This window comes from Ovis canadensis, chromosome 3 (assembly GCF_042477335.2).
Source record: "Ovis canadensis isolate MfBH-ARS-UI-01 breed Bighorn chromosome 3, ARS-UI_OviCan_v2, whole genome shotgun sequence".
NCBI lineage: Eukaryota > Metazoa > Chordata > Mammalia > Artiodactyla > Bovidae > Ovis > Ovis canadensis.
In genome coordinates, this window is record NC_091247.1 from 80,668,675 (window position 1) to 80,694,831 (window position 26,157).

The 26,157-nt window shown below is 39.3% G+C and overlaps 2 protein-coding genes across 6 annotated transcripts in view; both read right to left on the reverse strand.

Annotated features, from left to right (window-relative positions):
• Positions 1–2,355, reverse strand: part of DYNC2LI1 (dynein cytoplasmic 2 light intermediate chain 1) — a 37,398-nt gene extending 35,043 nt beyond the window's left edge. For both annotated transcript variants that reach the window (XM_069583449.1, XM_069583448.1), the window contains exons 1-2: positions 2,218–2,355; positions 342–459 (exon numbers count right to left, since the gene is read on the reverse strand). In XM_069583449.1, the coding sequence (XP_069439550.1) occupies positions 342–459; positions 2,218–2,225 (126 nt within the window). In that variant the 5' untranslated portion in view covers positions 2,226–2,355. The remainder of the gene's footprint in view (positions 1–341; positions 460–2,217) is intronic.
• Positions 2,356–6,971: 4,616 nt separating this feature from the next.
• The window catches only part of PLEKHH2 (pleckstrin homology, MyTH4 and FERM domain containing H2), a 101,911-nt gene continuing 82,725 nt past the window's right edge, over positions 6,972–26,157 (reverse strand). For 2 of the 4 annotated variants that reach the window (XM_069583450.1, XM_069583451.1), the window contains 6 exons: positions 21,766–21,907; positions 15,193–15,338; positions 14,032–14,161; positions 13,180–13,266; positions 10,726–10,863; positions 6,972–9,194 (listed from right to left, as the gene is read on the reverse strand). In XM_069583450.1, coding sequence (XP_069439551.1) covers positions 9,012–9,194; positions 10,726–10,863; positions 13,180–13,266; positions 14,032–14,161; positions 15,193–15,338; positions 21,766–21,907 — 826 coding nt within the window. In that variant the 3' untranslated portion in view covers positions 6,972–9,011. The remainder of the gene's footprint in view (positions 9,195–10,725; positions 10,864–13,179; positions 13,267–14,031; positions 14,162–15,192; positions 15,339–21,765; positions 21,908–26,157) is intronic. The other 2 variants (XR_011255713.1, XR_011255712.1) reach the window with 2 other exon arrangements.

Sequence of the window (26,157 nt, forward strand, 5' to 3'; positions counted from 1 at the left end):
ATATCACCATTAGAATAGTATTTATGGTGCTTTTGTGCAAACTGGGAAAAGATGACTCCTCTGGGCTGTCTAGTCAGAGACAAGTACCCCTTCCTCTGGGTTCCTGTGGCCCAGGTCAGGACACACCACTTGACAAGAAGAGGCAGGGTGGGTGTGTTAGTTCCCACCCTTCCATGAGCAGGGCCCAACCAGATTTAAAGTAACCAGCAGGCTGGAGCTTGGTCATCTAGTTAAACAGTTGAAATACCTACATTTTTACCAAAGTATTAAAGTAAATGTTACCATTGGCTATTAAATCATCACAATGCTTGCAGTGAAAAAAGTATGAGCAAATGCATTACCCCATTTTTACTGCCAATGAAGAAAACAGACTTTTCTCCAATTTCAACTCCATCACCTTCACTTCCACCACTTCTCCGTTCTTCCACTTCAGCTTTTGCAATTTCCCAGAGAGTTTCACTATATGAGAGAAAGATAACCAAAATTCAGAAAAACAAAAAGAATCCTTACAAAATTTCTCTCCAGCCCACAGAAATTTCATTTCAATCAGATTTATAAAACAAACCAATATCATTTGTGGGGGAGGACAATGAGCTGGTAAAACTTTGGAGGATTAGTCATTTTCTGTGTACTAGATGGAAGAAGAAAATGATAAACAGAGCCTTTAACTGCCAAGATCTGAAGTTGTCTTATTTTGGGACTTCTGGCCAGGGCTGAAAGCTGTATGTGTTAGCCTCTCAGACACACACGAAGGTACAATGCCTTTTGGAAACATACAACTGGAAAACCACCAACGTCTAGGAAAAGGGGGAAACATGTAAATCTAGTTTACCACATAACCTTTGCTACCTGAAATAGTTTTTTAAAATTATACATTTTTGGGCTCAAGATTCCTTTTTTACAATATAAAAGAAGGGAGAAAATCACCTAAAATTCCTTTTGAAAATCATCCTTTCATTCACCTCTCTACACAGGTAAGTTTTTTTAAGTAAAGTCTAAATAAATTATGGAGTCCTGAGCTAGAAAATATGAGTAAGATTTCATGTTTTATCCACCTGAATCTACTACTTTCTTCATAGAGAGTATGCCAACTTGAGTAAATTACCTAACCTCTCTGGATCCTTCATTCAACAGATATTTATTGAGCACCTAGAATACTCACATTTCTGTGCTAGTCCCCAGGCTCACTTTTGTTTCTTCTCCTCTAACTACTGACTAAAAAATACCACCAACTTCATAGGACTGCCATGATTGTAAAATGTGATAATTCATTTAGGTTAGGGCCTGGCCTATATATAATCACCTAAAATTAGTGAGTGTTTATAATTATTATTTTTCAAGAACTAGGAATGGAAAAGGGGGGTCTGCACTAAAATTCACACATTTACTTCACAGGCGAGCCCGTAAGAAGTCAGTCTGGGCCTGTTTGCTCTTCAGTTACACCCGTTTCTTCATAATGTGATTATCTCCTTTCCAAGTTCCCAGCAGTAAAGAGAAAGAGGTGTTGTAACCATTTATGGTGATGGGAAACTTAAGGTTCATAAACTCAACAGCGATCACACAGCCCATCCACAATACAAAAAAAAAAAAACACACAAAACCCAGAAAGCTCGCTCTGTGATGGAGTCCAGTACCCCACTCTCTCCCTCATGTCTTTACAAGTCGTTCAGGGAAGTTTTAAGCATGATCTTGAGAACAAGTAACTAAAATAAACATCAGAGAAGAGTTAAAATGTATCTGATAGGTAATTAAAATCCCACCCCCTCCCCTTAAAATGTGACCTTAGATTTTTCAGTGTCTTCACTAGTTTCCCCTCTTTTATCTTTGTCGTAAACCCCTGCACTCGGACAGGACGTCCCCGAGGAAGTGGGTTTGTGGTCTGGCTCACCGCCCGAAACCCTGTTCCTAGAACATTTCTGGGCCCTCAAAATATTTTTTGAAGAAATGAATGATTGGAGTTGAATCATCTTTCAACATCTCTTAACTTTTCCACCTCTGGAACTTTTCTACTTGCTTTTGGCAGAATGCATACTCTTAAGGATAGTACCTTGACAAACCGACTACAGGACTCGCTGTAACTCCTCTCCCCACATATACTGCCAGCGGCCTCTCCCTCCACCGCCGCTCCCCGCCTCCACCCCATCCAGGCTGAGTTGGGAAAGAAGGGAGGCTCTCGAGGGTTGCATAAACCAGGCTCAAGCAGGGTTGCAGGGATACCTGGGCATCGTGGCTTGGCCGCCCCAGTGTCCTGATCGCCGCGTGAGGCCCAGCCTAGAATCAGCCGCACGGCGAACTCGGAGGGAGGCCGGGTTAAAGCAGAGTATTGCGTTGCCATGGTAGCTACGTCACACTCATGGGTTGCGTGCAGAGTAGAGGCATCATGGGAAAGGTAGTTTTTAGCGTTCTTTTCTCGTCTCAGCTTCAGCCTTTTTGGATGGGAGAGGAGACTCGTGGCAGTAAATCTGGGACTTAAAAAACTCTGGGCCGGAAGTGTTCTTTTATTTAAAAAATATTCTCCTGAGTACCGACTATTTATATGCCAGGGGTCTCTGTCTTCAATTACTTTTCTCTCCCCAATAACAGTGATTTGGGAGTGGAGGAGGAAACAATCTCCTGAGCCGTTTTCTAGTGATTTACTAGAGACAAAGATTTTAGTATTTTCCAGCCTTCTGTTTGTTTGGTTGTTTCAGATTTTGTAGAATAGCATATCGTTTGAAAGTGAGAGAAAATATTAGTCGCTTAGTCGTCTTCGACTCTTTGGGACTCCACGGACTCTAGCCCGCCAGCCTCCTCTGTCCATGGAATTCTCCAGGCAAGAAAAGTGGAATGGGTAGCCATTCCTTTCTCCACGGGATCTTCCTGACTCAGGGATCAAACCCAGGCCTCCTGCATGGCAGGTGGATTCGTTACCATCTGAGCACCAGGGAAGCCCAGCACATTGTTGATTAATAAGTTAATAAAGCAAATGCATCTCTGTAATACTTCATTTACTTATATCCAAGTCAATAACAAACTCTGAGTTATTAATATTACTATATGACACACAAACTAATTAAAGGAAGCCAAAGGTATAAACTATTGCAGAGAGGTACGATTTACATAAGAACAAGCGACTCGGCCTAAAGGAGCTGATGAAACTTGCATGGCAGTGACAGTGCTTGATCCCTCTCGAAAGCTGACCCAGGCTCTCTAGCCCAAGATGAGCTGACTGTTGGAAGGAGAAATTTCCCTGTACTGTTCTGCCATTTGCTTAGTCTCTATTGTGTGATGTTCAAGAATATGAATTTTGGAGTAAGATAGTTTGAAGTCCTGACTCAGCCACACTCAGTTGCCACTAGGGATAAATTACTCAATTTCTCTGAGCCTTTGCTTCCAATCCGGTAAAGCAAGAAAAAAAAAATGTGACTTTTAAATGAGATAAATATATGTAAAACATAACTTATGTGTGTCTGAAACACTGTTTTTAAGTGCTTAATACCTGTTATGGTAAGTTAAGTGGCTCATCAGCAGCTTTGAAGAAACACAAGGAAATGAAGCAGATGGAAATAAAAGGCATTAACTTCTGATAAAATCTTTGGGGATAAACTTCTCCCAATATTTAGGTGCATTTTGGAGACACAGAAGACTACAGTTACAAATAGGAAGGGAAGTAATGGAGGGGAGTTCAACGGGGAAAGAATGGTAGCAAGGGAGGCTGATACATCATGGAGTCAGCATCTATTATATATCCTGGAGCTAGCCCACCTATAAACTCACAAACTGATGTGGGACAAATTGTGATAAATCATGATGGCTGGAACTTTATTTGCCTTTTGCATGTTAGTTGGGAAGCCCTATTGCTATGGATAACAATAATGGCAGCTAACATTTTTTCTGTGGACTAGGCACAGTATTAGCAAGTTAAAGTTATAATGGTTTGGATAACTGGGACAGGTGGTTGAAGTAGTGAGTATGGTAACCAGGTGAAGGTTATCTGGCTAGGCCCTAATCATCAGCATTGATTCAGGGGTGAGTCACTTGATTCACCTTGATCTAATTAAGATTTTTCTATCTTTTTGCTTCCTCAGGCTTCATCAGTTCAGTTCAGTTGCTCAGTTGTGTCCGACTCTGTGAGACCCCATGAACTGCAGCACACCAGGCCTCCCTATCCATCACCAACTCCTGGAGTTCACCCAAACTCATGTCCATTTAGTCAGTGATGCCATCTAACCATCTTATCCTCTGTCGTCCCCTTCTCCTCCTGCCTTCAATCTTTCCCAACATCAGGGTCTTTTCAAATGAGTCAGCTCTCCGCATCAGGTGGCCAAAGTATTGGAGTTTCAGCTTCAGCATCAGTCCTTCCAATGAACACCCAGGACTGATTTCCTTCAGAATGGACTGGTTGGATCTCCTTGCACCCAGGACTGATTTCCTTCAGAATGGACTGGTTGGATCTCCTTGCAGTCCAAGGGACTCTCAAGAGTCTTCTCCAACACCACAGTTCAAAAGCATCAATTCTTCTGTGCTCAGCTTTCTTCATAGTCCAACTGTCACATCCATACATGACTACTGAAAAAACCATACCCTTGACTAGATGGACCTTTGTGGACAAAGTAATGTCTCTACTTTTTAATATGCAGTCTAGGTTGATCATAACTTTCCTTCCAAGGAGTAAGCGTCTTTTAACTTCATGGTTGCAATCACCATCTGCAGTGATTTTGAAGCCCCCCAAAATAAAGTCAGCCATTGTTTCCCCATCTATTTGCCATGAAGTGATGGGACTGAATGCCATGATCTTAGTTTTCTGAATGTTGAGCTTTAAGCCAAATTTTTCACTCTCCTTTTTCACTTTCATCAAGAGGCTCTTCAGTTCTTCTTCACTTTCTGCCATTAGGCTTCATATTTAGACAAATAAAGAGACTTTCCAGGGTAGATGAAATTGTTCGAATATACAAAGATTAGAACTCCTCTTCTGGATCAGCCCAAGAAGACTCACAGATTTCAGTGATGGTGATGGAGGAGGAGATAATTTTTATGCTGCTTGCTGAATGAAATGAGCAATTACATGAAAGGTAAAGGTGTGGGCAGAGTATATTCAGTGACCTGTGAATAGTTTGGGGTAGAGGTGTCTGGTGGGGCTAAGGTGGGACAGTAAGCTAGGTAGGTAGATTGGACTACTGTGAAAGGTCTTGCAATCTGGATTTTACTGTGTTGGTTATGAGAAACCAAAAAAGATTTCAAATAGGGGTGTGCCATGATTAGACCTTTCCAGCGAGTTGGCTATTTGTATCAGGTGGCCAAAGTAGGGGAGCTTTAGCATTACACTTTCCAATGAGTATTCAGGGTTGCTTTAAGACCAGTTTGATTTCCTTGCTGTCCAAGGGACTCTCAAGAGTCTTCTCCAGCACCACAGTTTGAAAGCTGAAAAGACCCTTATGCTGGGAAAGATTGAAGGCAAAAGGAGAAGAGGGCGGTAGAGGATGAGATGGTTGGAAAGCAACACCGACTCAGTGGACTTGAACTTGGGCAAACTTCAGGAGAAAGTGATAGACAGGGAGGCTGCAGTCCATGGGGTCACAAACAGCTGGATATGACTTAGCTACTGAACAATAAGAACAACATGACTAGACTTTAGTTCAGTGAGATAATTTTTTGTTTCTTTTTGAAAGATGCTTCAGAGTCTGGAAGTCGTGTATGGAGGCTATTAAAAATAGCCCAGAAAGTGACAGAGTTTTAATATATTTTTTTAAATTTTTTTGTAGAAAAAATAGTATACAGAAAAAACAAAGAGGGTTTAATAAGCAAATGCCAGAAGTAACAACATTTTGATGTTTTTTATTCCAATCTTTTTTGCTCATAGAGCTGAGGTTTTTCTGTATAAATAACATTCTGATTTCAATATCTATTTTCCTGTATCAATTTTTCAAAAATGCATAATAAACATAGTTTTGATGGCTGCATAAGGTTCCACTATATAGAGTTTTAATAAATAAGCGCTCTCCTAATATGAGTGTTTAAAGTTAAACATGAGTTGAGCTAATCAGAATCCTTCTATGGAATTTTTCAAACAAGCATTAAGAAAATCAAGTCTTTCCCTCTCTGAGGGAAACTGGCAATATTTCCTGCTAAATGAAGTACTCTGTAGCAGTAAAATCCTTTTCTTCCTTTAGGGAAAAGAGAATAGGGGGAAATGAGAGGGGAGATGAGGTCCCTGCATGAACCAGTTAGCGGAAAAGCTGCTTCACCTTGTTGGTCCAGCTTCTCATTTTCGCTTCCTCAGTCCCCACATTCCCAAAGCCTTTGGTCCACAGGAATCAGCCCAGAGACTCAGCAATGAGACGTCCAAATTCCATGACAGCTGGGGGTGGGAGCGGGGTGGGTGAAATGTGTTCTTGGCATCCCACAACACTTAAAGCCTTTTTCTAGAAAAATAGGATTATCCATGGTGGCTAATTCTTCAGGATTATATACTTCAGTACAATTATGGGCTACAAGTATTGTTCCAGGAGCCTGACTACCACGTATTTTTTTCTACGGAAAAAAATGTCCAAACAACCACTAACACTTTTTTCAAGCCAAGACTTTGTAAGTCGTGACTAACTTTTCTTGCAAATTGACAGTTAAATTCATTTCTAAGCTATGGCAGTATTTGACTTCAAGGACACACACAGACACAAATCTAGAACATTTAAAATAAAATTTTAGACACAGTCCAATCAACTTACCTATAAGGAGCTTATTACAAAATCATGGGAGAACGTCATGATTTATACATATTGTATATATGTCAATGAGCACATATATATATATGATAATTACAATTTGTCCACACAGCTTCTTTTTATATGGATAAAGGAAAGCAACACAGAAGACAAAGCATGAGTGCAGGAGAAGGAGGTAATAACTACCATTTTCACTAGTAGTACACTTCAGCTTTGACAATGAAAACATTAGGTATTTCTTGAAGGTTATTCAAAAGATAATGCTTGAAATGGGTTTTGTAAATCATTTATTATGATTGAAAGGGAGGAAAATGATAGGAGACAAATATTACAATTAAACATGTAACATTATTCTCTTGTAACCAATCATAATAACATACTTTGAATTTTTAAATGGCTATATAAAAGTAATTTCCCAGAAAATAAAATTTTCACATCATCAGTTACAGAAAATTGATTTCTTTCCATCAAAATATTTTATCTCTGCTCTATCAAAAATAAATGCCAAGTCTAGGGTACTACCATTTAAGCTGAGCCTTCACTATTCATTTAAATTAGAAGATTTTAGGGGGGGCTTACCACATGGTGAACTAACTACTGCCTAAGAATAAAGTCCTCATACATATGTGACAGCTCTGCCAAGCCTCTGGCTCACCAGCTAATGATTATTAAATGGTTTTCTGGGAACTCAGACACTCTTCTGTATCCCAGCCAAAAGGTGCCTGAGTGTCATCCCAAACTGGTAATCAGTTTATTCTCAAAAATTAATTTGCTTACACAGTGAGTGGCTGTGGCTCAAAAGATTAGGAGAACTAGTAAATGGCAATGTTATTTCTATGGGTGGTTTCGACCTTTGTCACTATCAGTAAAGCACAATCTTACTTGATCAGTGTATTTCTTGGGTCTGATCTTTCTAAGGATGCTAACATAGGATGGAACATTTTTAAAAGGCTTAGTGTGAGAACAGTACATTGCCACAGGGAGAAAGCAGCAAAAAAGAAAACAAGAAGGCTCGCCAACAAATTAATTCAGCAGCTAACTTTTTTCCCCCAACTGGTTAAAAAAATACCATACAGAAAGTGATAAATATATGTCCAAAATATAAATAAAAAATATTCTACACATAAATAAAATTAAGTATACTCATGATTACTATTTCAATTAAACATTTTTACAATATAATTTTCATGTCTTATCACAGTTTCATTTTCATCATGAATAATAATAAGTACTTTATTTTGACACAAACTGGAATGTACTGACCATTTATGTAACCTAGTAAAGCAATAGGTTTCTAGACTCAACTAAAATTTATCTCCTTTGAAGAAGAGTTACTTTCTCTTTTCTTTAAAAAAAATATTTTGGGGAATTTATTTTCAAACTATAATTTAAAAGACTGTGTGAAGCAAAGCTTTAAAATTTCTTTGTTTTCAAAGATACTATTATTTAACAAAGCAAGGTCAAAATGACCCAGCACCAATGGAATGAAATGTGGGCAATATTCCAGTGAACTTGGGTTATGTTGACAGCCAAGGAATGTCAGGAATCAATGTTTCATTTTAAGTTTTACACTCCAGTGATCTGAAAAGGTGACAGGGTATACTTTCTAAAACCACATTGGAGGTTCTGGTTACCTGCTGCTGCTGCTGCTAAGTCGCTTCAGTCGTGTCTAACTCTGTGCAACCCCATAGGCGGCAGCCCACCAGACTCCGCCATCCCCAGGATTCAGCGCCTGCTCTTTCACACAGTGATTCATAGAACTAAAAACTTACCCTTCAATACCACCTAGCAGCTGTTTCTTAAATTGGATACTCTACTTCTTTCTAAATACCATATCATTAATTAAAAGCACATTTAATTATAGTACATAATTTTTTGGCAGTGAGCGTGTCCAAATAATCAACTGGTTTGCCAAATGAGAGTTTGGCAAAACTCCCTTGAAACTCCCTTTCTAAAGATTGCTAGAATATATATATATATATATTTTTTTTTTTAAGAGAAAAAAAGCCTTGATGTGTCTGATGGCAAAGGTGACAGAAAAAAATGGCAAATTCTAACCCAGTTAAGCTAAAAGAAAATCAGCATGTGGGAAAATCTGTTGAGGTTTTATGTGTGTGTGTGTGTGTGTGTGTAAGTTTTATTACAAGCATTTATTTGAATATTTATGAATCAAATGGAAGAGAGCAACTCCCATTATTTTTAAAGAATGGACTTCTACTGTGTGGGTGTCATGCTGCCAGGATGTAAATGAACTTATTTGGAGCTGATGCAGCCATTGCTTAGAAGACAGGGGGAGATGTTTATGAGCTTTCAGAGCAAAGTGGGGCCTTTGGTTGGTCTGCTGCTTGCCAGAAGGGGCTGGCTTCCCATCACCCTGGCTTGGAAACCCTGGGTCTGAGCTGAGAGCAGCGCTGGAGCAGAGAGGTGGTGAAATGCCTTTTGCTGGTAGAAGTTGTTTATGTAGCTGGCGATCAAAAGGGTGATTTCAAGGATCTAAAACAAGAAAAGTGGAATTGTTATCCTCTTGAGAAGTTCTCATCATTTTCCAAAGAGAGTGAAGGGTTGGCCACGAGTGGTCTCCATCTACAAGTGCCCAGGCCACCAGAATTCCCTTTCAACCAGATCAAACAGTGGAGTACAGCTGACCCTTGAACAACACAGGGCTTAAGGACCCTGACACTCTGAGCCGTCAGAAATCTGTGTGTAACTTTGCAGCGCCCCTCTGTAGCCACGGTTCCTCTGTATCCATAGTTCCACATCCATGGATTCAACTAACCATGGATCGTGTAGTAATATAGTATTTACAATTGAAAAAAAATCTATGTATAAGTGGACTTGTGCAGTTCATACCTATGTTGTTCAAGAATCAACTGTACTTACATGTTCAGCACCATCTATTTTTCCATTACTTAAACCAGCAGAGAGTAGTACTTAAAAAAAAAACTCAAATTTAGTGGCAATATTAGAAAATGTGACAATAGTACAATTCTGTCAGTTTTCTTAAAGCCACACTTGTGAACACGTGAATAAGAAATTCAGTGTATTATATTAACTTTTTATTTAAACTGAAGTGTGCCATGATCTTCTGCACTTACTATCTGCCTTCACTTAAGTATAGATTTAATTAAGAAACATATATGTCATTTTTTAAAGCTTCAGATTCTAAAAAAGTAGTCTCTTTTAGTTGATAATTTTAAGACAAAGTTTTAGAAAAATTAGTTTCTCTTCTTTTCCCTAAAATTGGAATCAAATGTTAGAATGCAGCCCTTTTATTTATTGCTTTTATTTAGAGATCTTAAAACTACATAGCTTGTTAAAATTGTAAAGAAACAAGTATGTCTTAATTTGAAAACCTCACTCTTCTCACTAATGAGTCCATTAAGTGAATTATTCCAAGTAAATAAGATAATGCATATAAAATACCTGACAATGACAGCTTATGCCAGGACCACTTATTTTGATCTTTCTGTACACCAGGCACTGAGCTTAACATTTTATGTTTTAAAAGTAATTAGTTCATTAAGTTTTGGCTGTGCTGGATCTTTATTGCTCTGTGGGCTTTGTCTAGTTGGGGCAAGTGAGGGCTAATCTCTGGTGGGGTTCGTGGGCTTCTCGTTGCCATGGCTTCTCTTTTTGCGGAACACGGGCTCTAGCTCAGCAGTCATGGAGCACAGGCTGAGTTGCCCCACAGCATGCGGAATCTTCCCAGACCAGGGACTGAACCCATGTCCCCTGCACTGGCAGGCAGACTCCCAAATACTAGACTACCAGGAAAGTCTGGGCTAAACACTTCATGATTCCCTCACTTAATTCTTAATTCAGAAAAAAATAAAAGGAACATTATACCATTTTTTAGATGAAGAAACCAAGGCTTAGGGAGAAGATGTAAGCCAAAATTTAGACCTATGATTGTATGATTAATAAAGAGTTTGTTTTCCCATCAAGAACTTAAGTCTTCACACAATAAATATTTTAGTGTGAGAAAAACTAGCATAAAAAAGTTAGCATAAAGGCTTCTACTCACCTTGGGTTTTGCCATAGCAAAAATCAATTTCTCTGTTGGTTTCTCCTTTGAATGCGCATTGTTAATGACTACCATAAAATCATCTTGATAACCTCCAAAGGTCATTAGACTCTTGTATACATAGCTGACTATTAACCTCTTCAAAGAGAAAAAAAAAGTAAATACGTTATACACTATTTTCAGAGAAAGATGAGAGATGATTATTAATATATATCTCCATTAAGATGCTGATACAGATGGAAAACAACTGTAGATGGAAAATATTTGTAATTCCATACAGTTTCAAAAAGCAAAACTTGAATTTGCTGTGTACCAGTAACTATTTACATAGCATTTACACTGTATTTGTCCTTAAAGATTTCTATCTATCTATCTAACTGCCTATCTACCTATCTGGTTGAATCATATGAACCTGATGCTTTTTTAAGGTAAAAAAATGGTCAAATATTGGCAAATCCATATAGTTCACACTGATAAACAGATCTTGATATATGTAAACATAAGGAGTACCAAGCACACTACTTATTTTTTAACTTTCTGCTTCTTTTAACTTAATAGCATGTTATGAACATCTTTCCATGACACCAAACATACCTGCTATTGTATAAAATCATCTTAAATGATTTTATAGACATTTATTTAGATTTTATAGACAGACATTATTTAACTAATCTGTTGAAGAATATTTAAATTTTTTGTTACTATCTTACTCCAGTTAATATTTACTTACTCCAGTGAATATTGGGACATATTTCATAATACACATAATTATTTCTATGGTTATAAACCTCAACAGCTAAAATTGCTATCTCAAAAAAGTAAGCCTTTTGAAACTTGGAAACATTATACCCATTTACATTTCCAGCGTTTTGCAGTTTTGATAACACAGGATACCATCAATTTGTCTGAAGTTCTGCCAATCTGATTGGTGACAAGTAGAATCTCACTGTATTAAACTGAATTTACTTGATGGTGAGATTAACATCTAAATATTTACTGAATATTAGTATTTCTTCCGTGAACTGCCTTGGCCCATTTGTCTATTGCTATGGACTATCTGGAAAAACATCCACGTTCCTAAAGGATAACAACCCTTTGTCATACATGCAGCAAATACTTTTTCCCAATGTGTTACTAAAACAATTTTTAAAATATAATTCAAAGATGTACAGCCTAAAAGGAAAGGAATCTGTGTATTTAATGATTAGCTTGCAAGACCTGGAGCAGATCATCCCAGTACTGGACACCTCCTCTGCTGTACATCTATCTCTCAGAATCAACAAACTGGTTTACTTGGCTAAGGTAACTCAACACTGGTGTATAATTTTTGTTGACTTTAAGTCACTGGTTTTATAATCTATCTTCAGATTATTTATTCAAGAACTAAAAGGCCTTCGAGAAACATGCCATGCCATGCTAAGTCGCTTCAGTCATGTCCGACTCTTTGTAACTCTATGGACTGTAGCCTACCAGGCTCCTCTGTCCATGGGACCCTCCAGGCAAGAACACTGGAGTGGGTTGCCAATGCCCTCCTCTAGGGGATCTTCTCAACCCAGAGACTGAACCGATGTCTCCTATGGTTCCTGCACTGTAGGCAAATTCTTTACCGCTGAACCATGGGGAAGCCCATTCAAGAAATACAAATGCCTTCAAAGAGCTTCCAACAGTTATAAGGAGAAATAGTAACTAAAACACTAAAGGACAGTCTCATTTCCAAGAAATTCTCAGTGATTCTGACTATAGCCACAAGTAGGAGAGCCCACTACATCTACCAGGTGAATTGAGTGATCCCTGTCCACCAGGTTAAAAAAGATTTTTTTTAAGTAATCTGATATATATATAATATGATATAAAATAAAGTGAATTTCAGATAAATGAATAAATAGAAATCACAGTTTGACTTTATAGTTAATCATGTAAATAACTCTATAAGATACTGTATATGTACAAGTGAATGGGTAAGTAATACTATGGGAAAGTACAGAAATTGTCACAGAAGTTTTAGTGAAACTGAACTTAAAATTCTGCTAACTGAAGTTTCTACCTTAATGTTATCTTCAAGAGATATCTTAATGTTATCTTAATGTTATATCTTAATGTTATACCTTAATGTTATCTTCAAGAGATATGTTATCTTAATGTTATTTTACACAGGAAGCCACCTTCTGAACATTATAAATGAGTGGTCATTTTACAAATACAACTGTGACTGCAATTTAGTCATGGTATCTTAATATTTTTCTCATACACAATACATAGCCTGTCTAATCTTATTTTAAAAGATGAAATTGTAATCACAGTTATATTTGTAAAATGACTTCATGATATAGTATTAGGAAGGATATTTTTCTGTGTATAAGAAAAATAAGATTAAGGTATCATTACCTTCTGTTTATGGAATACTGAGCAATGGAAATAGTTAACTCAATGCAAAACTTAAGGATTTAATCTTACCATGGAGTTGTATTCTAAGATGCTTAAACCATCCTCATGTACAGCCAGCCACATGAACGTACTTCCAAGGGACGATGGGGTTATGGGCTATGAAGAGGTAAAAATATACTCTATAACAGATGCTAAACAAAATTACAGAAATGTTTTAGTCTAAATGCAGTATGACATTTCTAAGAACAACAGCAACAACATCTTATTATTAAAAATCTCACTTGAGGAGTAGACAGTGTGGTATAATGGAAAGAACAGTGAATTAGGAGACCCAAATTTGGGTCTTGAATTTGGGTTCGAGACCCAAATCTGTTATTTATTAACATGTGTATTTGGACAGGCCACCTAATCTAACGCCTAGCAGGGTTTGTCTCTCCTTCCTCAGTGTCATGTTACTCTTAACCATCAGTGGTTTCCAGACCTATTGCAACACTGGTTGCGAGTTCCTGAAAGTGTGAGATAACTTATCTGAAACTATGGGCTTCTGTATCCCTAGAGCTCAGCTCTGTGTTTGGCAAACAAAATTCATAATTACTAAATAATACAAATGAGTGAGAGAGTAAATGAGTGGATGGATGAATGAATAAAGAGAAAGAAAGCAGAGCTAAGGGGCTGTCTTCAGTCTACTGATTAAGCCTTCTGAGTGTAAGAAATGATTTTGGCAGGGTAAACTGGATCAGAAGGGAAAAGACAGAGACGCTGATGGCTTTCCTGCTCTTTCCTCAGTGTCCTTTCATGGTTTTCTTTATATTGTTGGAAATTCCCTTATTTCCTTTAAAAAGTTGAATATACTAAACCTGGGGTTATGGTTACCACTTTATATTCTACTCAACTGGATAGCCTCCCCCTACCATTTCTTACTTTTGCAAGAAATAGCTTGGCACCAAAGAATGGCCACTTCCTGGCTACTGTCAAATAGATTCGCACACAATCAGCAGCACTGTGTCCTCGGAGGGCCATCCACCTGGTTGACAGTCGCTGGCAAAGCTGCCTAAAAAAAAAAAAGAACAAAAACACAAAGAGTGTATCATCCTCCCACGATAAAGCTCTCCTTGACCCAACGCTAGACACCACTGGGAGACCTACCCAGGGGACGCTACCCAGGGGAGACCTACCCAGGGGACGCTGTGGCTTAGTGGCACCCATCTAACCACTGTCCACCCCTTGTCCTTTGTGTAGCATTCCTTTCACCAAATTCCCCTATTTGTTAGTGCTCTCAGTATGACCTAGGTTCCCTGCTCCCCACTCCCTTCAGGTAAAAATTTAAAATCTGATAAGCTAACATCAAACCTTTGCATAATTAGCCTAGAATCTGATGGGAATTACTTTCATTTTTAAAGAAGTACAAGAATTGGAGACTCAAGAATGAATCCCCAACGGTGGAATTTAGGTGCTGCCACTCCTGGCTCAGAGAGATGCTGGGTACAGGCGAAACCTCTTAAATCATGAAGGCAACCACTTATTCTACAGAGACAACAGACTAATCACAAATGTTTCTATTTAAAAAAACTTCATGGTGAATTTGGATTTGCCTCTATTTTTGAATCTATGCCTTTTCTTTATAAGTTTTCAAAAATCAAAACTCCAAATTAATAGAGTGGAATTAAAAATTTTTATTAAAAAACTTTGTGTAAGAACATACTTTATTTTTATTCCAATTTCTTTTTAATGGAATACCCTAAGAGGTAAAAAAATTTTGGTAGGTAAATATTTCATAAAATTAAACCTATTAGCCAATTTTTTCCTTTTATTTTTTAGCAAGGTTAATTTGGACAATAATGAATAAGATCAAATAAAAAGAGGATCTTAAGGCACATTTTTTTCTTATTGAAAAAGTTTAAATCTAGCTACTAAAGTTTCCAGACACATCTCAAATAAAAACAACTATAACCTCTTGGTATTCAACAGTATTTTAAAAATCTTGAGCAAATCGTTACGCATAATTTTTTTCATCTTTAAAATTTGTACAGAAAAATATCCCTGAAAAACTAGTGCACATCTGCCCTTTAAATAGTTCTTTACCTTAGCTGTTCTTCAGAAGAGTCATCTCTATACCTTTTAGGATAAAATTTCTCTATGACTTGTTTTAGAGTTTGATTTGCTTTGCACTGATTAGTAACATGACCTGCTGGAGTGGAAAAAGGTCTTTCAAAATCTCCAATCTCCACCTAATTGAAAACCCAAAAAAGAGAAAATAGAGGATATTTTAAAAGAATTTTTAGAAAGAAAATTAGTTTTATTTTTTTCTAAACACTGTAACATACAACAGATAAATCTATTTCTCATGATTGTGTGAGTATGGAATTTGTAATCATATAAAAATACTATTATTTAAATCTAAATTTCATTTGAAGTTTAATTATGAAACAAGTCTATAATTCAAGCATTCCACGTGGGCTTCCCTGGTGACTCAGCTGGTAAAGAATCTGCCTGCAAAGCAGGAAACCCAGGTTTGATTCCTGGGTTGGGAAGATCCTCTGCAGAAGGAAATGGCAACTCACTCCAGTATTCTTGCCTGGGAAATCCCATGGTCAGAGGAGCCTGAAGGGCTTCAGTCCACAGAGTTGCAAAGAGTTGGGCACGACTGACTAACATGATACGATATAGTTTCATTTCTACATTAATCATCCTAGGTTAAAATCTGACAGTACAGTATTTGCTCAAGGTCACTTAACTCTACTACTGCCTGTAACAAAACTAGATAATTTTCATTTTAAAGGTACAGTTTTGGTTGGTGATAAGGCAAAAATCAGTTAGAAATGAAAAATAGATATAAAGCTATGAAAAATCTTTTTAAAGTATTACTTGCACTTTTTAAGGGTCTCTGCTGAATATAATGGGAGCAAGTACTACATTCTCATCACTTCCTAGATTTTCTCCATAATTGTGACTGTATGCATCCCCTCAAACTATTGCTCAGTTTTTTCTGGAAACAATGCTCTTATCTAGTTCTTACTCTGGCCAGCTACTGTTTAAATTCCTCAGCTGAGCTTTGCTCTTACAGTCAATTCTTATAATTTTCTAGGTTCCCTGTTCTTGGTCTGGCTTTGCTGTTCAACTTTTTCACTCCCATCTCCTCTCTAATCAGTTGTTGTTCAGTTGCTCAGTCTGATCCAACTCTTTGCGACCTCATGGACTGCAGCACACCAGGTTTCCCTGTCATTCACCATCTCGTGAGGTATTATCCTAATTTCCTTACACCAAATAAAAGCTGTCCATCTGCTCTTCAAATACACTGAAATCCTGCCCCCAGAGCAAGCTTTTCATTGTCCCCACCTATCAGTAGACAGTACTCAGCACAGCTAGCTGTGAACCCTTAGACCAGGATTTAACCTCCAAAGATATGGCAGTTGTATAAACAATAGTTACAAACATAGTAAGCTATTTAAGGCAACCCTGGCTGTTAGGAAACCCTGTAATGGAATATTCAAGTTCCAGGTCACTCTCTATGGCCCCAGGCATACTGTATAGCACAGAATGATCACAATAAATGTTTGGAGAATTAACTCCAATATTTGGAGAGTCAACTTAGGTATTCCCCATATGGCGCTTCCTAGGTGGTATGAGTGGTAAGGAACTTGCCTGCCAATGCAGGAGACATAAGAGACGTGGGTTCAATCCCTGGGTCAGGAAGATTCCTTGGAGGAGGGCATGGCAACCCACCCCAGTATTCTCTCTTGCATGGAGAATTCCATGGACAGAGGAGCCTGGCAGGCTATAGTCCATGTGTGTGTATTAATTGCTCAGTCGTGTCTGACTCTGTGCAACCCCATGGACTCGTCTGTCCATGGAATTCTCCAGACAAGAATATTGGAGTGGGTTGCCATTTTCTCCTCAAAAGAAGTCCATGGGGTCACACAAAGTGGGAAAAAACTTAGCAACCGAGCATGCATGCTTTCCCCATATGCCTCACATCAACATGGCACATTACCAGACACCATATACAATTAGAACATCAGCTCCAAGAACTTCCTGATTAAGACAGAGGACATCAACAAGGACCTACTAATACTCAAATTACAACAGAAATAACTTTATCTTCTACAGAGCTCAGATTTCCTTAGTGTATTTCATTTATCTCTGCAAAAACTACTCTGAAGAAGTGATCAGAGGTATTATTTCCTTTTCCTTTTGTAGATGGAGAAATAATACTTTTTAGTTAGTAAAGCACTCAGAATTTTCTAGATGCATTGTTTTACCTTTCTACTCCTTTCAAAAATTCATCTAAAACATTAGAAGTATGTATTTCCAGAGAATGTGATAATTTTTCCTGGAGATAATTTTTTCTTTCTCCACAAAATTAAGCGTTAAGAAAACGAACTTAAATTTTAGCAAAAATGAGAGTGATTTTAACAGGGCCTCTGTGATGTTAGAGAATCAAAGCCTAGATAAGCAGATAATCAAAGCCCAGCACATGATAAGAAATTACTCCTAATCCTATCACCAAGAAAATATGTGACTTAGTTCTTTCCTCAGCTTTTTATCACTGCAAAAACGGAATACTAGGTGTAGTATGAATGCTTTAGAGTCTGATGACCATAAAGTTACTATGAAAGTAAATTATCAACTATTCATGCATCCAAGAACATGGTGGAGAATGGACTGTGTATAAAGCACTGTGCTAGATACAAAGATGAATAAGGAGAGCCCTTGCTTTCAGGAGGGCCATTGGGGTCAGGACAGTAATAGATACATGCAAGGCATTACCGAAACCTTAAGAGGAACATTTAACCAATCCAGGAAGAATTCAAGAAAGGTTTCTGGTATGAGTGACACCTAAGATAAAAATGAAAGGATCACCTGAAGTTAACAGGTAGAGGCATGGGAGCAGAGGTATGTAAACAGAGGAGACAAACAAGTAACGCATAAAAGGAAAGAATAAGTGAATCATATACAACTCAGGACCATAAAGTTCAAGATAGAGAGTATTAAGGGATGAGGTTGGCGAGGCAAGAAGAGTTTAGATCATGACAGTCCTTCCATGTAAACAAGGGAATGATGCAGTGATTCACAAGTTTTTTCAGTATCTCCATTCCAGTCACTGTATTATCAGTGCTGCCTGAAAAACCACCATGGCACAGTTTCTAGGCCCAACCTTAGGAAAATGGCAGCTTCCACATATTGTCTCTTCTGGAACATTGCTCTTGTCACCCTACCACCATTCTGTGAGGAAGCACAAGCAGACACTTGAAGAGGGGACAAGCAGGTGTTCCAATTGATCTAAGTTCCAAATAACAGCCGGCATCAGCCACCAGATGTGTGAGTGAACGAACCTTTCAGGTGATTCCAGCCCTAAGCTATAGAGTCACAACCAGTCTACAAGTTATGCCTACTGATCCCATATGAAGCAGAGACAAGCTGCTGTTACATATCCCTGCCCTAATTGTCATTTGGGGCCGAGTCTTGGAGTCATTTACTATGAAGCAATAGGCAACTGGAACTATCTCTCTAGATTCTGTTTGGAGAATAAAAGTATGTGGGGGACCAGACCAGAGAAAAACAAATTAGTTAGAAGCCTCATGCAGAAGAGCAGGCAGGATATGATGATGGTCTGAACCACAGCAATGGCAGTCAGCATGGAGAGGAGGGGACAGGGTCCCGGAGATGGGGGGGAAGGGAGAGGGAGGGCAGCGGCAGGGGTGATTCCTGGATTTGAAGCTTGCTTGGCAGATTGTGGAAAATTCTTAGAGACGGGAATACCAGACCACCTTACCTGTCTCCTGAGAAATCTGTATGTAGGTCAAGAAGCAACAGTTAGAACTGGACATGGAACAACAGACTGGTTCCAAATCGGGAAAGGAGTGTGTCAAGGCTGTGTACTGTCACCCTGCTTATTTAACATATATGCAGAGTACATCATGTGAAATGCCAGGCTGGATGAAGCACAAGCTGGAATCAAGATTGCCGGGAGAAGTATCAATAACCTCAGATATGCAGATGACACCACCCTTATGGCAGAAAGCAAAGAAGAACTAAACAGCCTCTTGATGAAAGTCAAAGAGGAGAAGTGAAAAAGTTGGTTTAAAACTCAACATTCAGAAAACTAAGATCATGGCATCCCATCCCATCACTTCATGGCAAACAGATGGGGAAACAATGGAAACAGTGAGAGACTTTATTTTTCTGGGCTCCAAAGTCACTGCAGATGGTGATTGCAGCCATGAAATTAAAAGATGCTTGCTCTTTGGAAGAAAAGTTATGACCAACCTAGAGAGCATATCAAAAAGTTGAGACATTACTTTGTGGTCTAAAGTCCATCTAGTCAAAGCTATGTTTTTTCCAGTAGTCATGTATGGATGTGAGAGTTGGACTATAAAGAAAGCTGAGCACCAAAGAACTGATGCTTTTGAACTGTGGTGTTGGAGAAGACTCTTGAGAGTCCCTTGGACTGCAGAGAGATCAAACCAGTCAATCCTAAAGGAAATCAGTCCTGAATATTCATTGGAAGGACTGATGGTGAAGCTGAAACTCCAATACTTTGGCCACCTGATGCAAAGAACTGACTCACTGGAAAAGACCCTGATGCTGGGAAAGATTGAAGGCAGGAGGAGATGGGGGTGACAGAGGATGAGATGGTTGGATGGCATCACCAACTCGATGGACATGAGTTTAATCAAGTTCAGGGAGTTGGTGATAGACAGGGAAGCCTGGCGTGCTGCAGTACACGGGGTTGCAAAGATTTGCACATGACTGAGCGAATGAACTGAACTGAACTGGCAGATGGAACAGAGGCAATGTCACAGAGAAGATGCAAATGTGAAGAAAGAAAAAGGAAGACGATTAGCTCCTGATATGCTGAACTTAAGGAGCCCATGAAAGCAATATGAACTGAGAGAGAAGCTCTGGGAATCACGGGCATAGGTGGTAGATAAAATGAAGAGAGTGACTAAGATGTCTTGAGATGGTAGGAGTGAGGAGACTGAAAACCCTGGGGAATCTAAGCCAACAACACATCATTTTCCCTTAATTAAAATGTGCAGAGACCCAGGTGGGGTAGGGACTCTGCATTGCCTTTCATGACCATTCTCTTATCTTTCTGAGTAATAAAACCTTTGAATTTTTTAACGCTCATTGCTGCCCAGCTGAGACCACATTTTCTAGTGTCTCTTGTAGGTTGGCAAGATCAGGTGACTTAAGTTTGACCAAAGAAACATAAATGGAAACGTTCTATATAACTGCTAGGAAGATTCTCAAAAGTAGGAAGGCATGCCCTTCTTCAGTTCTTCCTCCATTCTGATGCCTGGAACACTGATGTAATGGCTGGAGCTCTGGCAGATCCCCAGGACCATGAAAATGACGACAGAACGGAGGCGAGGACAAAGTACACGTCCCTCTTGACTGGAGACACACCAGAATGCCTATCTCCCGCTGGGGAGGGGAAGATTTCTCCCCACTATCCATCTAGAGAACTTTAACTTGGTCTAATAATTGAACTGACACCAGACCGATTATCAGGAGAAATTAACCAGCTGAGTGCACAGAGGTCTCAGAGATACGCTGTATGCATGCTAAGTCGTTTTAGTCATGCTGACTCTGTGACCCTATGGACAGTAGGCCCCTTGGCTCCTCTGTCTATGAGATTCCCCAGGCAAGAATACTGGGGTCGGTTGCTATGTCCTCTTCTAGAGGATCTTCCCAACCCAGGGATCGAACCCATGTCTCTTACATCTCCTGTATTGGCAGGCAGGTTCTTTACCCAAAGAGCCCCCAGGGAAGCCCACTTATAGATACAAAACCCCTGAAATGACCAAAGCAAGCTATTTATATATCATTTTTAGACAAAGAAACAGTTACCAAGATCTAACAAAACAAAGAGCCTTGTGTTTGGTGTAGAAGACTAGTGAAGTAGTAACAGTTTGTTTATACAGCTTTCTTAGCTTTGACTGCTTAACTGCTGACAAGGATTCTTTCTATCCTCCTCCTAGAGGGAGGACACCTTCACATGGGAGATTTATTTTCAGCTTTTAGGGCAAAAGAGGGACGTTGGAGTGTTTTTTAAGTATATATCATTTTTTTTCCCACCAGTTGTTTCTAAAGTAACTTTAATTCAAAATAATCAACATGTCACTGAGGCATATTTGGGGGCAGACTGCCTTGGGCCCCAACACTTTCTATGTGAGGGACAAATAATACCAATATTTCTTTTTTTGATTGTCACTATTAATTTGCATGTACGGTTTATAGTCATCTTAACTTAATCTTAATTGACATAACAGGTAAATATCAATAGAAGAAAATGTTTTAGCTTTTTAAAAGAATGATCTTACTTGGTTACTGAACATTTTCAGCAAGGCATCCACAACCCCATAGCTCAACACTCAAAATCCTTTATTAAATGCAAAACCTAGTGGGATACTTTCAAGGCAATTAAGAAACTAGGTTATCTTTACGGTACATTGTCTCATTCTGCATCACTGCAATTGTCAGCAATGGGAGTCAAACTGTAATCATAATGCCTGTAATTCTTAAGGTGTTAATCACAGCAAACTGAATTTAAACAATTACGAAAGGTATATTGTTTTAGTATGTTTAATTCAGTGAAGAAATTAGTATTTTACCTTTACAAAATATTGCTCTACATAGCATGGAAGTTACCTGAGCTAAAAGAGCTGCCATTTCTAATGCCAGGTCCCTGTTCAGAGGAAAAAGTCCATTTACTATTTGATCATTTGTCTGATACATTAACAGCAACTTTTCTCTATCAGTCTCTCCTCGAACTTGCATTGAGAAATATAATCTGTAAAAAAAGAGGAAATTTTTAATTAAATGATATACTTACAAAAGAAGAAGGTAAAGAGAAATCCAGAGGACTGATATGGGGTTGTTCTAACAATAGTTCTCTCAATGATACAAACTTAGATCATTACGATCTGTTGATGACCTCTATTTCTATTCTTTATAACATTTACCAGCAAACTGAGAAAAACCGCTCTGAAGCTGAGCTTGAGGGGTGCTTCTGTGCTATTTTTATGCTCTGAAATACCTTAGCTGCTACTGAGGAAGGACCTGATACCAGTGGGCTGTATAAACCCAATTCTAAAAACACTCATGGTCTTTCCTACACTCCTTGGATATAACAGGGATTAGGAAATGAAGGTTTCAATTAAAAATCAGTATCAAATGGTCAAATAGGGGCAGTTTTCTCCAGGAATCTAAAAGATAGTACATCTATCTAAAAGTAATTGCACATTTAAATGTTTTGACTCTTTTTTGGCCACATTCTGATAAACAGCCCTAGGATCTCAAATATAGTTTACAGGCTATCATTATTACTTGTTGAAATACGATCTGGCTTTTGTTCGCCTAGGTCTTTCTTCATCAATTCAGTGATCCTCTGTATTTAATCACTGTACTGTTTCCTTGTTCTTTTAAATTTTATTTATTTGGCTGTGTTGGATCTTAGATGCATCATGCCAAATCTTCTTTTGCACCATGCAGATCTTTTCTTGCAGCACGTGGAGTCTCTTCTAGTTGCGGTGTAAGGGCCCCAGCTTAGCTGCCCTGTGGCATGTGGGACCTTAGCTCCCCAACCAGGGATTGAACTCGTGTCCTCTGTATTGCAAGGAAGATTCTTAACCACTGGACCACGAGGGAAGTCCTGTGCCACTTCTTTATATGAGGTTTCTAAGGCTCTGACTCCAGGCTACAGAGCAGGCAGAGAGCCCTGTAAACGCTGCAGCAGTGGGGCGGGTAAGCAGCACGGTGACGCACCTTAACACTGTCATGACGACACCGAGGCAGGAAAAGAGAGACTGAGATCTGGCATCTGTCAGGCGTGTGCTCAATTAACTATAACTGGATTTCCAGCCTTTTTTCCCCATCCACTTGAAGGAGAGGACACACTATCATCAGTTACAAAATTTCTGATGGTAATTATCTCAAATAGCAAGAAATGAGAGGGCAGCAGGTCAGAATCTCAGGGGAAGCATGGGGGGGTGTACTCTGAAAAGCACCTCTTCCCCATTGCTCTGATAATTCCTTCTGTTCACAGCAGCTTAAGAATCACTGGCCTGGGCCATCATTCAGAGTGGTTTCTTGAAAAAAATAATTATCTGTGTCTGCATGATGGCAAACTGTTAACTGATAGAAGAACACGGTTGGGTAACAGAAATAGATTCTCAATTCAAAATGATGTCAGCAAAAGGATATAGAACAAAAAGAATAAAATTTAAGATGAAAGCCCTCCTTTTCTGGCATGTGAACATTTTTGTACTTGGCATATTTCCTTCACTTGAAGTTAAGAACTATGTCTTATTCATAACCATCATGCACTAGGGTTTATTTAGCTAAGTGTAGCCACTGGAAGCTCTATACAGTCAGCAAAAACAAAACTGGGAGCTGACTGTGGCTTATATCGTGAACTCCTTATTACCAAATTCAGACTTAAACTGAAGAAAGTAGGGAAAACCGCTAGACCATTCAGGTATGGCCTAAATTAAATCCCTTATGATTATACAGTGGAACTGAGAAATAGATTTAAGAGACTAGATCTGATAGACAGAGTGCCTGATGAACTATGGACGGAGGTTTGTGACATTGTGCAGGAGACAGGGATCAAGACCATCCCCATGGAAAAGAAATGCAAAAAAGCAAAATGGCTGTCTGGGGAGTCCTTACAAATAGCTATGAAAAGAAGAGAAGTGAAAAGCAAAGGAGAAAAGGAAAGACATAAGCATCTGAATGCAGAGTTCCAAAGAATAGCAAGGAGAGATAAGAAAGCCTTCCTCAGCGATCAATGCAAAGAAATAGAGGAAAACAACAGAATGGGAAAGACTAGAGATCTCTTCAAGAAAATTAGAGATACCAAGGGAACATTTCATGCAAAGATGGGCTCAATGAAGGACAGAAATGGTATGGACCTAAAAGAAGCAGAGATATTAAGAAGAGGTGGCAAGAATACACAGAACTGTACAAAAAAGATCTTCATGACCCAGATAATCATGATGGTGTGATCACTCACCTAGAGCCAGATACCCTGGAATGTGAAGTCAAGTGGGCCTTAGAAAGCATCACTACGAACAAAGCTAGTGGAGGTGATGGAATTCCAGTGGAGCTATTTCAAATCCTGAAAGATGATGCTGTGAAAGTGTTCACTCAATATGCCAGCAAATTTGGAAAACTCAGCAGTGGCCACAGGACTGGAAAAGGTCAGTTTTCATTCCAATCCCAAAGAAAGGCAATGCCAAAGAATGCTCAAACTACCGCACAATTGCACTCATCTCACATGCTAGGAAAGTAATGCTCAAAATTCTCCAAGCCAGGCTTCAGCAATATGTGAACCGTGAACTTCCAGATGTTCAAGCTGGATTTAGAAAAGGTAGAGGAACCAGAGATCAAATTGCCAACATCCGCTGGATCATGGAAAAAGCAAGAGAGTTCCAGAAAAACATCTACTTCTGCTTAATTGACTATGCCAAAGCCTTTGACTGTGTGGATCACAATAAACTGTGGAAAATTCTGAAAGAGATGGGAATACCAGACCACCTGACCTGCCTCTTGAGAAACCTATACGTAGGTCAGGAAGCAACAGTTAGAACCGGACATGGAACAACAGACTGGTTCCAAATAGGATAAGGAGTACATCAAGGCTGTATATTGTCACCCTGCTTATTTAACTTATATGCAGAATTTATCATGAGAAACGCTGGGCTGGAAGAAGCACAAGCTGGAATCAAGATTGCTGGGAGAAGTATCAATAACCTCAGATATGCAGATGACACCACCCTTATGGCAGAAAGTGAAGAGGAACTAAAAAGCCTCTTGATGAAAGTGAAAGAGGAGAGTGAAAAAGTTGGCTTGAAGCTCAACATTCAGAAAACGAAGATCATGGCATCCAGTCCCATCACTTCATGGGAAATAGATGGGGAAACAGTGGAAACAGTGTCAGACTTTATTTTTTGGGGGGGCTCCAAAATCACTGCAGATGGTGATTGCAGCCATGAAAGTAAAAGACACTTACTCCTTGGAAGGAAGGTTACGACCAACCTAGACAGCATATTCAAAAGCAGAGACATTACTTTGCCAACAAAGGTCCATCTAGTCAAGGCTATGGTTTTTCCAGTGGTCATGTATGGATGTGAGAGTTGGACTGTGAAGAAAGCTGAGTGCCAAAGAATTGATGCTTTTGAACTGTGGTGTTGAAGAAGACTCTTGAGAGTCCCTTGGACTGCAAGGAGATCCAACCAGTCCATCCTAAATGAGATAAGTCCTGGGTGTTCATTGGAAGGACTGATGCTGAAGCTGAAACTCCAATACTTTGGCCACCTGATGCAAACAGTTGACTCATTGAAAAGACCCTGATGCTGGGAGGGATTGGGGGCAGGAGAAGGGGACGACAGAGGATGAGATGGCTGGATGGCATCACCGACTCGATGGACATGAGTTTGGGTGAACTCTGAGAGTTGGTGATGGACAGGGAGGCCTGGTGTGCTGTGATTCATGGGGTCGCAAAGAGTCGGACGTGACTGAGCAAGCAAACTGAACTGAACTGAGCCATTGGAAGGTTCTTGGTTAAAGTTTGAATTGCTAATACAATAGGAGGGAAAAAAGAACCAAATGTTCAAACGGCTACAGACAAGAAGAGCTAAAGTGCATCTTCTATCATTCCTGGCATGCCAGGAAGACTGCACCTGGGAAGGGAAGATGAAGCACTATGGGCACAGAAGAGAAAAACAATTCCAGACACACATACAGGGACACAACTTGTAGGAATCATAGGCTCAAGCCCCTAACGGAACAGTGTGGACTCCAACAACTACACAGGGATTTGGAGAGAATGTGGAGAGGAACTAACGAGTCCCCAGAATGATAAAGAAGTCAGAAAATCAAACCCACAGATCTTGAATAGGAAAGGCCCCAGGAACACGATCTGAGTCTGTCTCAATATGACTAGCTTCCGACTGCTCCCCAACCCTGAGGGGGTCTGAGGCAGAAAAGTGGGGCTTCTGTCACAGCAGGAGGGCACACGTGCCCGGCAGGGGCATTCCC